Source organism: Elephantulus edwardii, unplaced genomic scaffold (assembly GCF_000299155.1).
Source record: "Elephantulus edwardii isolate Elephantulus edwardi_28Jun2011 unplaced genomic scaffold, EleEdw1.0 scaffold00127, whole genome shotgun sequence".
Taxonomy (NCBI): Eukaryota; Metazoa; Chordata; class Mammalia; order Macroscelidea; family Macroscelididae; genus Elephantulus; species Elephantulus edwardii.
This window is the reverse complement of record NW_006399877.1, coordinates 7563372-7578366: the sequence shown is the minus strand read 5'-3', so window position 1 is coordinate 7578366 and position 14995 is coordinate 7563372. Positions and strand designations below refer to the sequence as shown.

The 14995-nt window shown below is 49.4% G+C and overlaps 1 protein-coding gene across 1 annotated transcript in view; it reads left to right on the top strand.

Annotated features, from left to right (window-relative positions):
* The window catches only part of EFHD1 (EF-hand domain family, member D1), a 50686-nt gene that overhangs the window by 30382 nt on the left and 5309 nt on the right, over positions 1 to 14995 (top strand). The window contains exons 5-6 of the mRNA XM_006893535.1: positions 5132 to 5279; positions 12490 to 12624. Coding sequence (XP_006893597.1) covers positions 5132 to 5279; positions 12490 to 12624 — 283 coding nt within the window. The remainder of the gene's footprint in view (positions 1 to 5131; positions 5280 to 12489; positions 12625 to 14995) is intronic.

The following is a 14995-nucleotide window of genomic DNA, read 5'->3' as shown; positions in this document are numbered from 1 at the left end:
CAGTGCGATTGGCACAGGACAGAGCAGAGTTTAGGGCTGTTGTACATAGGGTCGCTATGAGTCGCAGGCAACTCGACGGCACATAACAACAACAAGTGAGTGACTGCGGGATTGTACAATTCTTTGTCCTGGTGTCTGACTTTTTCACTTGACAGTGTCATCCTGTGTGTTTAAGGTTCCTGACTCCCAGCAATCCCATGAACAGCAGATGGGAACTTGCCCCGTCTTGCACCGTCCTCACAATTGCTTCTGTGCCCCAGCCCATTGTGGCAGCCACGGTCACTCCATCTCATTGAGGGCCTTCCTGTTTTTCTGACTGTCCATTTTACTGGGTGTTATGTCCTTCTCCAGGGACTGGTCATTTCTGATAACACGTTCAAATTATGTGAGAAAAAGTTTGACCTGCCTCGCCCCGGTGGCCCACTCTGACGGCACATCATCCAAGGCAGACTTGTTTGTTTTTTTGGCGGTCTACGGTGTACCCAGTATTCTTTGCTGACACCACAAATCAGAAGCCTACCTAGAAGAGAAATAAAAGTAGGGTAGCCTCTCCAAACCCCTGGCACTGCCCGTGGCCTTGAGTGGCAGGCCCTTGGTGGCTGGGCTGGGGAAGTGGGCCCCTCTCTCATAGGTGAGCTGGGAAAGCGTGCTTCTCTCTGAGGACAGATTCCTGCCTTGTTTCCTGACCTTTCCTTATCTGCCCATCCTCCACAGGGTCAGTCTGTCTCCTGTTCCTGGGGCCGCCTCTCTGCTGGCCCTTTCTTCACACTTGGGCTGTCAGCTTCTCTCTTACCCCTTCGCTTCTCTTTCCTCTCCACTAAACCTGACTCTGACACCTCGGTCCTGCGTGCAGAATGTCTGTCCTGCGTGTAGAATGTCTGTCCTACCTGCAGAATGTTTTGTGCGCAGAATGGTTTGAAAGATCATCGTTTCAGCCTCCGCTGCAGTCAGTTGCTAACTGCAAGGGTGTGGATTCAGGTCCTCCAGTTGCTACGTGGGCAACAGATGGGCAGCTCCCTCCTGCTAGGGTCGCCAGCCTTGCCGTCTGCTCGATGCCACTTTCTTCAGTCGTCCCACATCTGGCTTCATCTGACGCCAGCCATGTCCACCAAGCTGCCCAAGTTCAACCCCAGTGAGATCAAAGTCATGTACCTGAACTGTGCCAGTGGGGAAATCAGTGCCATGTGCCCTGAAGGTTGGCCCTCTGGCTCTGTCTTCAGAAACGGTCAATGATGGCATTGCCAAGGCCACAGGCGACTGGAAGGGACTAAGGATCTCTGTCACACTGACCATTCAGAACAGACAGGCCCAAATTGAGGGGATGCCTTCTGCCTCTGCCCTGGCCTTCAGAGCCCCGAACGAACCACCCAGACAGAAAGCAGCAGAAAAATAGGAAACTCAGAGGGAAGGCCACCTTTTTTCGCGTCTTCTTTAATGAACAGGTTTATTCAATCACAGTCTGAATTCAGGGCACTGGCTCTGGGGAGAGGCCGCTCTGTCAGTCTTCCCCCATCTCTGCCAAGGTTACTGGGTTTTGGTTTTGGGTTTGTTTGTTTTTGTTTGTTTGTTAGCAAGACAAGTAAAAATGTTTCTTAAGACAGAGACATAATGAAAGGCAGACCACACAGAAGAGTTAAAGTGAAAAAGAAAGAAGAGAGGGGGAAAGCGGTTTCTACCAGGGAAGCAGGTTTTGGAAGGCTTAACACTACGACTAATAATAGCCCTCTACTTCCACGTGTGGGTCATATCCTCTCCCTCCTTCTACCCCCAACCTCACTTAGGGGCTTGACTCCCCTCCTGAGTACTTCCTACTGGGAGTCCCCTTGAAAGACAGCGTGCTGTCAAACCTTACATCATGCTGTCAGCAGAAAAGGAGCAGAGAGAGAGCTGGCAAGACCACTTAAAAAAATTTTTTTTTAATTTTATTTTATTATTTTGTGTGTGTGTGTGTGTGTGTGTCTGTACCGTCAAATTGGATCTGACTGGTACAGGAGATTGCCCCTCCTTCTCCAGCAGAGCGTCTGGTGGGGGAAGACCATTTTTGGCGAGACGGTTGGCATTGCCCAGCAGATACGACACCGACTGTTAGCCAGAGAACTTCCTGGAGCAGTGAAAGGGCTCCTGGGAGCTGCCCCGTCTGTGGGCTGTGACGTTGATGGCCACCACCCTCCTGACATTGTAGAATACAGTGGCACTGTGGAATGCCCAGCTAGCATGCAGAACAACAGATGAAAGTATTTCAACAAAGGGTCTTCGGTTAACCAGTGGTAGGGGCAGTGGAGGGTCATGTGAGTCAGAATCAACTAGGTGACGAGTTTCGGTTTGAGAAGGGGCCGTTCATTAAGGGTCCTAGTGGTTAAAGTGCCGGGCTGCCAACAGAAAGGTCAACTGTTCAAACCCACCAGCTGTTCCCTAGGAGAGAGATTCCATAGACTTATAGCCTTTGGAAACTCTGAACCTGGTCTACCCTCCAGGGCTGCTAAGCGTTAGCACTGACGAGGGCAGTGGGTTAGGTCTCAGGTCGGGGTCATCGGGATGGGCACCCCTTCTAATGCCGAATTACGGAGAGAAGTGCTTTCCAGGGTGTTTGTTTGGAATGCTGGGTTGTTAGACTGTGTCTCCTCCAGTGGAAAAACCCGGATCAAGGCAGAGGGCTGTGTGCTTGCTTGGCTGAGTCTCTGTGCTGTTTCCCTCCTGTAAGATCCAGACATATTACCATGTGGAAAGCTCTGGAAAGTTCCACACAAAAGCATTGTTTACTTTGACCAAGAATCCATGTCCCAGAGGCCTCCCCTCCAGCCTGTGGGCCTGTCATGCACACTTTTATGACAATGCAGGTCTGATTCTATGGGCTGCTATTTGCCAGCCAACCCTTCCTTGTCTTCTTTTTTATTTTATTATTTGTGTGTGTGTACCATCCAATCTGATCTGGCAGGTACAGGAAGAGATTGCCCCTCCTTCTCTAGCAGAGCATCTGGTGGATTTGAACCACATACCTTTGGTATTGCAGTGCAGCTTCTTGCCACCAGGCCACCAGAGCGCCCTCCCCCCTTGTCTTCTTTAAGCTGCAGTCCTTCTGGGTCATTAGCCCAGTCCTGGTTTTCCAGGGCCCCTGGAAAGTGGAGGGGCACAGGTGTTTTGTGATCAGAGGCTAACCTCAAAGGTGACAGTTCAAACCCAACCAGCAGCGCTGTGAACGGAAAGCTGGCCATCGACTTCTGTAAAGATTACATGTCCAGAATCAACTCGAGGGGCACAGGTTTTGGGAAGCTTAACCCTGTGTCTGATAACAGTCCTCCACTTTCAAGCGTGGGTCATATCCTCTCAGTCCTTCTAACCCCCTATCCTCATTTAGGGACCCGACTCCTCTCCTGAGTGCCTCCTACTGGGCAGCCCCACATTGACCATCCCAAACCCTTTGTTCTGTATTCATGCCTTTATGTTCCTGTCCACAAGAGAGCTTTTTAAAATCTTTGTGTTTTGTAATGGCAAAATATGCATAATGTTAACTTTTAGCACATTAAGACATTCTCAAATGCCCCATCCAGGGACAGTAAGCACATCCACAATGCTGCCCAGCCATCCATGCCCCATCCCCGCCTCCCACCAATGCTGTTGGATCCATGCTAATTCTTTTTAATCACCCCAAACAGGAAACTCTGCCTGTGGGCAGTCACACACACCCCAGCTCCCTGGTGACCACTACCTACTTCCAGTCCCCTGAACTAGCCTAGTCTATATATGTCCTGTATGAGTCCATTTATATGAAATGTCCAGTGTGAGTGCATCTGAGTCAGTCTGTGGTGGCCAAGGGTCAGGAGTGGGCACAGATTCCTTTTGGAATGATAAAAAAAAAAGTCCAGAAATGACATCGCGCCCAGCCTCGTGACATTCTGAAAAGCACTGAATTAGATATTTTTTTAAAATGGATTAATTTTTTGTTTGAGTGAAAGTTGGTAAATCATATGGTTTTCACACACTTCGTGCGTAGATCTCGGCTGTCCCTCAGAGAGGTAGCTGGCTCCCAGGGAGAACCCAGCCGGCTGGCCGGCCTGGCTGCCCTCGCTGCCCTCGCTCTGGCTTGGTGAGATGAAGGAGAGGGGCCTACTGCCTACAGTGGAGGGACCCAAGTCATTTCTCTTGATCCCATGGGAATCATGCTTCCATGAAATGCTCCAAAGCATCCTTTGATAATGCTGGAACTCAGAGGGCTGTCTTTCTTAGGTTGAACACTCTGCCTGCCTGTCTCCTGGGACCCAGAAGCGCCGTGCTTGCCTCCAGTCCTGGCCCACGGGCTCCTCAGAATTCACACTGCCTTCCAGGGGTCTCAGGGCCCCTTGGGTGTAATCCTTCCAGATAAAAGAGGCAGCCCCCATGGTGCGCCCAGACACTGGGTGCTGACAGAGCTCTGGGAGACCGGGCAGGCCACGGAGGGAGTGGTCATCTGGGTGGGAGGAAAGGCATGAGGCCAGCTCATGGCTGGAAAAGAACCCCCAGGCAGGGCTTCCTGACCCCTGGCTCTGAACACCATCAGCCCACACTAGCTCATTCCTTATCCAAAGGCTACATTTCTTGGGTGGTGGGTGGTGGTGTTGGTTTCCAGCATTGGAGAGTGTTGTTGAGAGAGAGGAGGAAGAAATGGAGAATGAGGAACCTGCTTTGGTGTTCAAGTTAGGTGTCCATGCTTGAGGGGCAGGGCCTCTGGGATGTGGTCCATCGCCTGGGTCCAGGGAGAGTCCAAGGTGCAAAGGACAGGAGAGGGTTCCAGCGGGGCTGCCTTCCTCTTCGGGGTGTGGTGGGGGGCCTGGTGTGGCTTGTTTTGGGGGACGGCGGCGCCCTGGACTCTCTGAAGCTGAGGGGCATAGAGTATGGGTTTCATCCGTGAGAATCTTGGGACCATCAGAGACCTGAAGACAAAAGTGTCCAACCAGATCTACTCTGCGTAGTACCACATCCAGATAAACACCTCTGAGGAGAGATGCCTTCCCCCATGAGGTGACCAGTGGCATTACAAGCCGGACTCCAACAAGTCTTCAGTAAATGAGCCCTAAGGAAACGTGCCTGGGAGGACAGCGTCGCGAGTCCTGGGTTTTGGCCACCCCTCACCTGTGCCCTTCTTCTCACCCTGCAGGTACGACGCCGGGCAGGATGGCTACATCGACCTGATGGAACTGAAGCTGATGATGGAGAAGCTGGGGGCCCCTCAGACCCACCTGGGACTCAAGGGCATGATCAGGGAGGTGGATGAGGACTTTGACGGCAAACTCAGCTTCAGAGAGGTAACTGTGCACCTGCTGGGGCTCCCCCCCCCCCCGTGGGTGTGATGCTCTGACCCATCGGATATTTAACCCTTGACTCTGCTTTAACAAAACCAAAACATCTTTTTTTTTATTATCTTTTACTCAAAGTGAAACAAGTGCTACTATGTTTTCAAAGTTCTCTGTCAAAAGCCAGTCCCCAAAATTCTATCTTAAAAATTCTAGTTAAATACAATAATACCTAATCATATATTCCTCCTAAATAGTTCTTCCCGCATCTGTTTCAATGCAGTATACATTATTTATCTTCTCTTAGTTTTGCCCCAACTCCAATGTCAGTCCCACTTTACAACAGTGGCACTATGCAGTATTTGTCCTTTTGCGACTGAGATATTTCACTCAGCATAATGTCCTCCAGGGTCACCCATTTTGTATAATATCGCATGAGTTCCTTTTCAAGGCAGCATAGTATTCCATTGTGTGAATATACCACAGCTTCTCTATCCGTTCATCTGTTGATGGGCACTTAGGTTGTTTCCAACTCCTTGATATTGTGAACAAAGCTGTGATAAACATGGGTGTGCAAATATCTGTTTGGATGTCAGTTATGGTCTCTGGGGTTTACTCCCAGTAGTGGAATTTCTGGGTCAAATGATATTTCTTTTTGCAACTTTTTGAGAAAGCGCCATACAGTCTTCCAGAGTGGTTGTACCATTTTACACTCCCACCAACAGTGAATAAGGGTTCCAGTTTCTCCACAACCTCATCAGCGTTTGTTGTTTGCTGTTTGTTAAATTTTGCTCTTCTTACTGGAGTGAGATGATATCCCATAATTGTTTTGCAAAACATCTTTAAGGAGGATCGTGGATCGCAGTTTGGCATGACACACAGGGCAAGGTTCAGATCTGATGTACAACTCTGAGTCACAGTGGACCAAATGGCACCTAACAACAACAATAACAACAAAATATGAATTGTTGTCAGTGTTGTTGTGAGGACTAACTAGGAAGCAGGGGTTTGGTGTGGTTTGGCTAAGTACAGGCCTTCATCCAAGCGAGGTGAAGCCATTTATGCTTTTCTGGGGGTGCAGTGGGGTCTCTCCAGTTAACCTGCCAGCCACCAGGACCTTCCCAGCAGGGACGAAAGCCGAGTGGTCCTCACTCTTGACATGCTTCCCACGGAAGCACTCCAGACCATCCCTTCTCCCTCCTGAGCGGGCAGATAAGGAGACGGCAGATCACAGAATGCCCGCCTGGGGAATCACCTTCCGGAAATTCTCTGGGTTCTCCTGGTAGAGAGCCACAGGGCCAGAGCGTGGACACTTGCCTGGTCTCACGCCATACCACATTCTTCTTTGCATCCCCGCTGGTTCCCTCGCTTCTCGTTTGCTTCCCCTGTGTTGTTCACACGTCCTGCAGGGCATTGGTCCTTTCCAACCTGGATGCCCCAGTGGTGGTTTTTTTGTTGTTAAGTGACGAGAACTGGTTCTGACGTGCAATGACACCTGTACTGCAGCGCAGACGCTGCCCAATCCGAGGCATCCCCACCCTCTCTGCTGGGGTTCAGCCCTGTTTGTTACAGCCACTGTAATCCACTCCTTCACTGACGCTTCACTTTCCAAGCCAACACCATAGTTCTTTGCCGACACTGTAATTTGAAAGTGTCAGTTCTTTTTGCATCCTCCTTATTCATTGTCCAGCTCTCACATACTAGTTCAAATTGAAGCTGAAGAAAATGAAAAGTCCGTGGGGCTTTTATTCTGTCTGCTTCATCTTCTCCTTCTACCTAGAAGGCTGCCCCAGGACCTGCCCAGATGGCTGCCTGTAGCCCTTAGGGTCACGTTGCCCAGGTCCGCAGTCCTACCTACCCCAGCATAGTTGTTGTTGTTGTTATTGCCTCTGAGTAGAGCACGACTCATAGCGATCCTATGAACGAAAGGCTTGAAGTCCCTCTCTCTGTAACTATCGACATTTATCAAAGTTCATAGAGTTTCCAGAGGCATGTTGTTTAGGAATTGGATGCCACTCCTGCTTCCAAATCCCAGGATAGAGGGATTCCTTATTCTGGATTTCATATTATTCTTAGGAGAAGGCCTCTGATTGGTTCTATGTGATCACTTGTGCACCTCCTGGACCCATCATTGCATTCAGAGTACCACAATTGGTTAGAACTGGGTCATACGCGCCATCCTTGAAGGCTTGAGGTAGCTAGACAGAGTCGTTATTTCTTTCCTCAGTTCTTGGTATTTCGCCTCAGTGCTCAGTGGATGTTTCTTCCTTCTCTTTGGATTAACTCACCACACCTCGATAGAAGCGCTTGGTACAGAAGGTTGTTGCTGCTGTTGTAGTTGGGTGTCCACAAGGACCCATCACAAGGCTGAGAGACTTGAGGCCAGTGAGGGCTTGCACTGTCCTTGGCAGATGAAGGGTCTAGCCTGAAGCCTTCATACCCTCGTCTGTCCTGGTCTCTACCCGGTCCATTATTTTGGTTACAGGTGGTGGACGAGGGTCACGTGGTGGGCTTACAGGAGAGCACCTCTGCTGGGAGCTGTGGGCCCCTTCACGCCCCCCACCCACCCTCCTCAGAGTGAGTCCTGGAGGTCAGCTTGTGCTAGCCATGCTTGATGGATCCTGAATGGGCCCCTGGCCAACTCAGGCCTAGCCAACCCACACTGGATACACCACCTTCGAGTCAGCACCGCCTCAGCGACCCGGCATTGGGTTTCTGAGATTTCTTTATGGAGGAAACTACTTCCCCTTTTTCCTCCCACAAAGCAACAGGTGGATTCAAACCACCGACCTTTCAATTAGCAGCCTAGTATGTACTGTTCTACCAGGGCTCCTGGGACCCCTCGTCAGACTGGGCCAGGGGAATCTCCTACTCTGGAAATTTGACATTGGTTCTGAAATACTGTGATTGACTCGGCACGTGGTGGGTTCCTGAGAAGGTCACTCACGGGGCCACCATGCTCTTCCTGTGTTCCCAAAAGCTTTGCTGCCCCCGCACCAGGCCTCTTGAGGCCTCTGCCTCCCACCGTCCAATCTTTGGTACATGATATAACGATTGCTTCCTTCTCCTTAGGCCACCACATTACTTTTTGTCATGGGCAATCAGAAAGTTCCAAGTCATAGAGGAGAAGTGTCTGTAACTAGCCAGAGCCGTGAAGTTAAAAATTTCCTAAAATTAACAGAAGCGTTTTCTAGCATGTCACGGACAACACTTTCTCTTTGTTCTTTCTCTGTGTCTCTGTTCTCAACTCCCTACCCCCTCCCCTCCTAGTCACAGCTAGGACGTGTTCCAATTCTCCCCAACATATCAGCCTTTGTGGACTATAAATAGGAAGACAAACAAGGCCGAGTGGCTGGGCAGTGGGAGAAGGTGTCCTGGAGCCGCGGTTAGTGATTGTAGTAATACTGAGGGCCAGAGCCTGGCCGCCTTTGTGGGCGGCTGGCCATTTCAGATGGAGGTGGATTTCGGAACTTTTTCTTCTTACATGGGCTGGTGCAGGGGGACCCGTGGTTGATGACAGGGCCACTGTTGGTCATCTTCTGAGCTGGTGGAGGTGCGCCTCAAGTCTTGGGTCCGTACCATCAAAGGGTCCGGGAAGAACCACTCTTGAGAAGTCTTGTGAGGAATACCTTGAATCATTTCCTTTTTTTAAAAAAATTTTAATTAATGAAAGTTTACAGAGACTTAGGGTTTCCAGTAATTCATTGTTACACTTTACTCCCTGTTTTCTTTTTTTAAAAAATATTTATTATTTCTAATTTGGTGTGCTGTTGAACTGGATCCAACAGGCACAGGAGGAATTTGCCCTTCCTTCTCCAACAGAGCATCTGGTGGATTTGAACCACGTACCTTCAGGATTGCAGTGCAGCTTCTTGCCACTAGGCTACCAGAGCTCCTTGAATAATTTTTAACAGGTAGAATTCTTTGCTTTTCTGCTCCTAGTATAAGAAATCTGAACCAGCTGGTAAAGAGGGGCTCCTTGTTCTGGGTTTACCCGAGAGAGAGGAATCGTGAGGTTGGAACCTTCTAGCAATGAAACACTTTGAAGGATGGGTAGGGTAAGGTGCCCGGGAGTAATTCATGGAGTCCCTGTGTACGACAGGGACGCTGCCTGGTCCTGCGCCGTCCTCACGACCTCTGCCCTTGAGCCTGTTGTTGTAACTGTTGGGGCTGCTTCTTTTTCAATAACACTCCACTTTCCCAAGCATGACGTTCTCCTCCCAGAACTGGTCTCTCCTGATCATGTACCCCAAGTGTGTGAGGCCAAGTTTCACCGTCTCATTTCCAAGAAACATACTGGCTGTGCTTCCTCCGGGACAGATTTCTTGATCATCTGACGGTTCCTGGTATTCAGGATTCTCACGGACACCACAGTTCAAAGGCTGCAGTTCTCGGAGTTGAGGGGTGGGGACTTCTATACCTTCCCTCCCCTCGAGGCTCGCTGCTGCACAAAGTCTTTACTGCTGACATCTCTGTCTGGAGAGTTTGTGATACAAGAACGTTCCCCCGCTGCCATAACCTATCTTCATTGTGTTCCCGAGGCTGTAAATCTGTTCAGGAGGAAACTGCCCATCTTTCTCCCAAGGAGCAGCTGGTGGATTCAAAGCACTGACCTTTCCCTTAGGAATGTAGCACATTGACCAGGATGTTGTTGTTGTTGTTAGGCGCCATTGAGTTAACTCTGACTCGTAGGAACCCTGTGACATAGATCAGCGTGTGTCTGTTCCTGTACCGTCTTCAGCCCATTGTTACACTCACCATGTCCGTTTGTCTCCTTCGCTGAACGAACCTCTGCCTTCCCCCACATGATGACTCCCCGGGGACGCCCTCTCCTGACAACATGTGAGATGCAGTCCCCTCGTCCTTGCCTCTAAGGAGCACCTGGGCTGCATTTCTTCCAGGACAGATTTGCTTTGGGATTTTTTATTTTTTTTTTTTTTTTTTAGTTTATAGTATTTTCGGTCCTCTGCCAACACCGCGATTCAAAGGCATCAATTCATGAAGTTGTTTACTGTCGAGTAGGAACCAACCCATGGGTGACCCTCCCGTGGGCTTTCTGAGTCAGTAAATCACACGGGAAGAGATTGCCCGTCCTTCTCCCATGAAGTGCCTGGTGGCTTATTGTTGGTAGGGACCATCGAGTCTAGTGAGACGTCATGAGCGGGTGACCTGAGCCCTGCCCTCCCCGGTGCCGTCCTCATCATCTCTGACCCACTGGAGCCCACTGCTGAGGTCAGTGTCAGTCCAGCTTGTGGGGGAGGTCCTCCTCTCCTTCGCTGACCTTCAGTCTTTCCAAGGATGATGTTCCCTTTCCCAGGAATAGCCTGGCTAGGTCTTTGGCCTCAGTCTTACTCTGCAGGACCTCATGGCCTACTTGGCCGAGGATTCTCTCCTGCCAGTATCCCCTCTGCAGCAGTCTGCCGCTGCCTGTGCTCGCTGAGTCTTTGCTGGCCTCTAGTGAGGGAGTTAGAAGCTGCAGGCGGATAAACGTGGCTGAGCGGACAGCACCCTCCTCAGAGCTCAGAGAGCTTGAGTATCTTACCTTACCCCTTGGGTGCTGATTGGCAACATAGGACACCACCACCCCAAAATCCAGGAAGGTAAAGCCCCAAAATCCAGGAAGGTAAAGCCTTGTTAGTCAAGTGTTTTGGACTCTGCTTGCTGCCATGGTTGAGATTTGTGCTTGAATGAAACACACTTTGTTCTAGGAATTATAAGATGTGGCAGTGAGAAGTACCCAGTTGGAATTTGGAAAGTCGTTTAAGAGCATGGCCTGGTAGTGTTAATGCCCTGGCTGTTCACGGCGCAACTCCACCAGCCGCTCTGTGGCAGAAAGATGAGCAGTTGCCTCCTGTTAGTATTTACAGCCTCAGAGACGTGACAGAGGTCTGCTGAGTCAGAACAGACTGAATGACTGTGAGGTTCTTGTTTGGTGCGATGCTGTAACTGCTGCCCTTTCCCTCAGGGGGAGTCCTATTTCAGGAGAGAGAATTGTCAGCAGAAAAACCCTGAAATTCTTGGCGGACTGGCAAAGTGTACCTTGAATTTATTTTTTCTTATCTTGTTATGTACTGTTTGAGTTGGATCTAACTGGCACAGGAAGAGATTGCCTCTCCTTTCTCCAGCTGGGCATCTGGGGAATTTGAACTGCATGCCTTTGAGATTGCAGCACAGCTTCTTGCCACTAGACCACCAGAGCACCGTGGTTGTACCTTGAATATGAATTCAAGGGGTCTTGTTCTTTCTGGCTGCTGTTGGGGTCAGCACTGTCTCAGGTGTGAGTCATGGAAAACCCCATGAAACCCGGAATCCTGCACAATTTAACTTTGTAAAAATTCTTTCAACAAGAGAACCAGATAAAGACATGACCTTGAGGGGAGTGAGGAAAATGGGGGTTCTGCCAAAAGTTTGTTCTATTTTTTATTTAAACCTTCAGTCTTTGGAAGCCTCAGTACAAGTTGGCTTCAACAATTTTTTCGCTCACATTTTTAATCTGGAGGGACAGGATGGATTATTGAATAAATGATGAGAGGATTACTGACTAACCATTTTGAGAAAAATGAGATTAATGATCAGCTTCACAGGATTGAGTTTTAGAGATTAAATATTTAAAGGCAGGTGACATGCAGTTAAGTGTTTAAAACAGCAGGTTCTATACAGATCTCTTCAAAAGCAGTAAGAAATGTAAACTCAAATGTGAAAGTGGGGCACACATGAACCCAAAAGTGGAAACTGTAAAATTATTTCATTAAAAAATAGCTATCTCTATTTGATCTTTCTCTCAAGGCAGTAAACTAGGTTGTTGGCACTTTCTTGCTTTTCAAGATATATTGCTTAATTCTTTTTTTAAATTATGATTTTAATGAAAGTTTACAGAAAAGTTGGATTTTCATTCATTCATTGTTGCACAAAAAATATTCATTCATTGTTGTGTAATTGCTTAATGTTTTTTGTCACTTGAGAACCAGCTTTGCAGCGGCTAGTCATGACCCTTATTTCCAAAATGCCCCAAAAGACTGAATCCATTTATACTCTCGCCACCTAAGAAGGAGGGTGCCTGTTTGGCCGTGTCTTGGTTGACGTTTGGCCGTGTTTTGGCTGACAGTGTGGGAGAGCCTGGGCTACTGGATCATTATTGTCCTTTCCCCTGTTGATGGTGGGCCTGCACTGGGTCCAGAATGTTCTCTCGTTCTCTGACTCAGCCTCCCTCTTGTCCACACAGTTCCTGCTCATATTCCACAAGGCGCGTGCCGGCAAGCTGGAGGCAGACAGCGGGCTGATGGCGCTGGCCAAACTCTCGGAGATTAACGTTGCCCAGCAGGGCGTCAGGGGTGCCAAGGTCTTCTTCGAAGCCAAGGTAGGTGCCTCTTTGCCCTTGTGCGTGTCATCTGGGGACCTGGAGCTTGCTCACCGCTGAATTGTCTCATTAACCCCTGGGGCAGAGCAACAGTGGAGACAGTTATAGGAAAATGAGAGAATGATGGCGTACCTGTGTGTGTGCCCACGTAATCTAGAAATGAAAATTGAATGGTGAAATATCCAAGCCTGGTTTTGGATTCACATGGGTTTGGGGTGCAGTGCCAACTCTGGATCCAGACTTTTCCAGAGAGTTCTTCTCCACCCCAAACCACAGCTGTGTTGCTCCAACAGCTATGTCCACTTCTGCACCTGTGTGGTATCCAGTGGACAGTGGGGTGGATGAGGACATCTCTGCTCTGCAGACAGTGGTCAGGAGTTGAGAGGGTCTCTCCCGTCTACTGTCCCACAGTCCTGGGTTTCTCAGTCTTCATGCACCCCTATGGTCCTTAAACATTTCTAGAGGTCCTTCTGCCGGGGTGCTGCTGTCATCACCTGCACAGAGCACACCTGCAGAAGGTGGGATGTGGCTGGTTCTCCAACCTCTTATCCACCTGAGCTGTAGAGAACAAGTTCAGGAGCCAGTTACTTTGTTACTGTGTAACCTCAGCTTCCTCACCTGGAAGACGGGGTATCTTCTAGAAAGGATCAAATGAATAATGTGCGTAGATTGTTTGGTAAGTGTCTCATATTTATAGGAATTCCTTGCTGGATATGAGCTGTTGGGACCTCCCATAACTCCAGGCAGGAACCAGACCTCCTGGTGGGATTTTTGCTTTCTTGTGAAGGCCGTCCACAGACCATTGTCCTTGGTGAGCTAGCCTGTCCTGCCCAGGACCCTAATCAGGAGGCGTCTTTCTGCAGAGATGCTGTTTACAGACAGATTCCAGCAATTGTCCACCAAGGTCTCCTCTAGTCCTAATGCCACATTCTTCATGCAGTCTGGCTTCTCAGACAGGTCTTTGGAGAGGGACATAATGCTGGGTAGAGTAGAGGGACAGCGCAGGAGGGGAAGGCCCTCTATGAGGTGGATTGATTCAGTGACCGGGGTAATCGGGATGGGTGTGTCAGAGACAGTGCGATTGGCACAGGATAGAGCAGGGTTTAGGGCTGTTGTACATAGGGTCGCTATGAGTCGCAAACGACTCAACAGCACATAACAACAACAACAACTACTTTTTATGTGATGTGGAGTCATAACTGACTCAAAGCTGACCCTCCAGTGGATTTTCAGAGGCAATACATCTCATGGGAGGAGGTTACCCATCTTTTTCGATGCCTTTGAATTGTGGTGTTGAAGAAGACCACGGACACCAAGAGAACATGCAAGTCTGTCTTGGAGGAAGGGCAGCCAGCGTGCACCTTGGAGTCGAGGAGGGTGACACTTCATCTTACATGCTTTGGGCCTGTTGTGAGGAGGGACCAGTCCTTGGAAAGGACAGCTGCAGGGAAAGGTGGAGGGTCAGAGAAAGAAGACCACCACCAAGACGGACCGCCTCAGTGACTATACCAGGGGCTGGAGTTTATCGGAGATGGTGAGGATGGTACAGGACAGGGCGGTTCAGATCAGCTCCTAATGCTGCTGGGAGTTGTAGACTCAGTAGACCTAACAACATCAACTGCCACAGAGCAGCTGGTGGATTCAAACTGTGTGCCTTTGTGTTGGTAACACAGCTCCTTACCGCTAGGCCACCAGAGCTCCCTTATTGCATAGTGAAGGGTTTTATAGCAAACTGTGGTTGTTTTTGTGTGCTGTCATATTGGGACTGAGGCATAGCTGACTCTGCTGTGGGTTTTCAGAGGCAGTAAATCGCACGGAGATTTCCCGTCCTTCTCCCTTGGAGTAGTTGAATTTGAACTGTGTACCTTTGGGATTGACGCGTGGCTTCTTGTCACTAGGCCACCAAAACTCCATATAACGAACCATTAATAAGGACTATGTCTGAGGGACAGCTTTTAGATTTTTAAAAAGTTTATGATCTTTACATGTGCACTGTTTTTACAGTCAGGCAGAAACATGAAAAGAATAACAATAAACTTTCTCAGCGTGCCGTGTTTATGTGACTCCCTTCTCGCCCAGACTCGAGGCAGCGGGAGGTGTACTATCTTTGTAATTACAGGGCCCAGTGGATAATGGCCCTCAACAAAGGTTTGTGTGCATGACGAACAGAAGGAGTCATCATTTGGATTTGGGACAGAGCCATAAAGGCGCTGGCGTTCGTGACTGATGCTGTGAGACGAAGGACTCGCCTTGTCATCAAAGGAGGGGAGGCGTGGGAACCTCTGGGTGCAAGGCGTGTCCCGCTGGGTGGGAGTCAAGGTGAATGGAGCCCGCCTGTCCCACCTTTGCGAGGCATGTCCCCCTGGGTGGG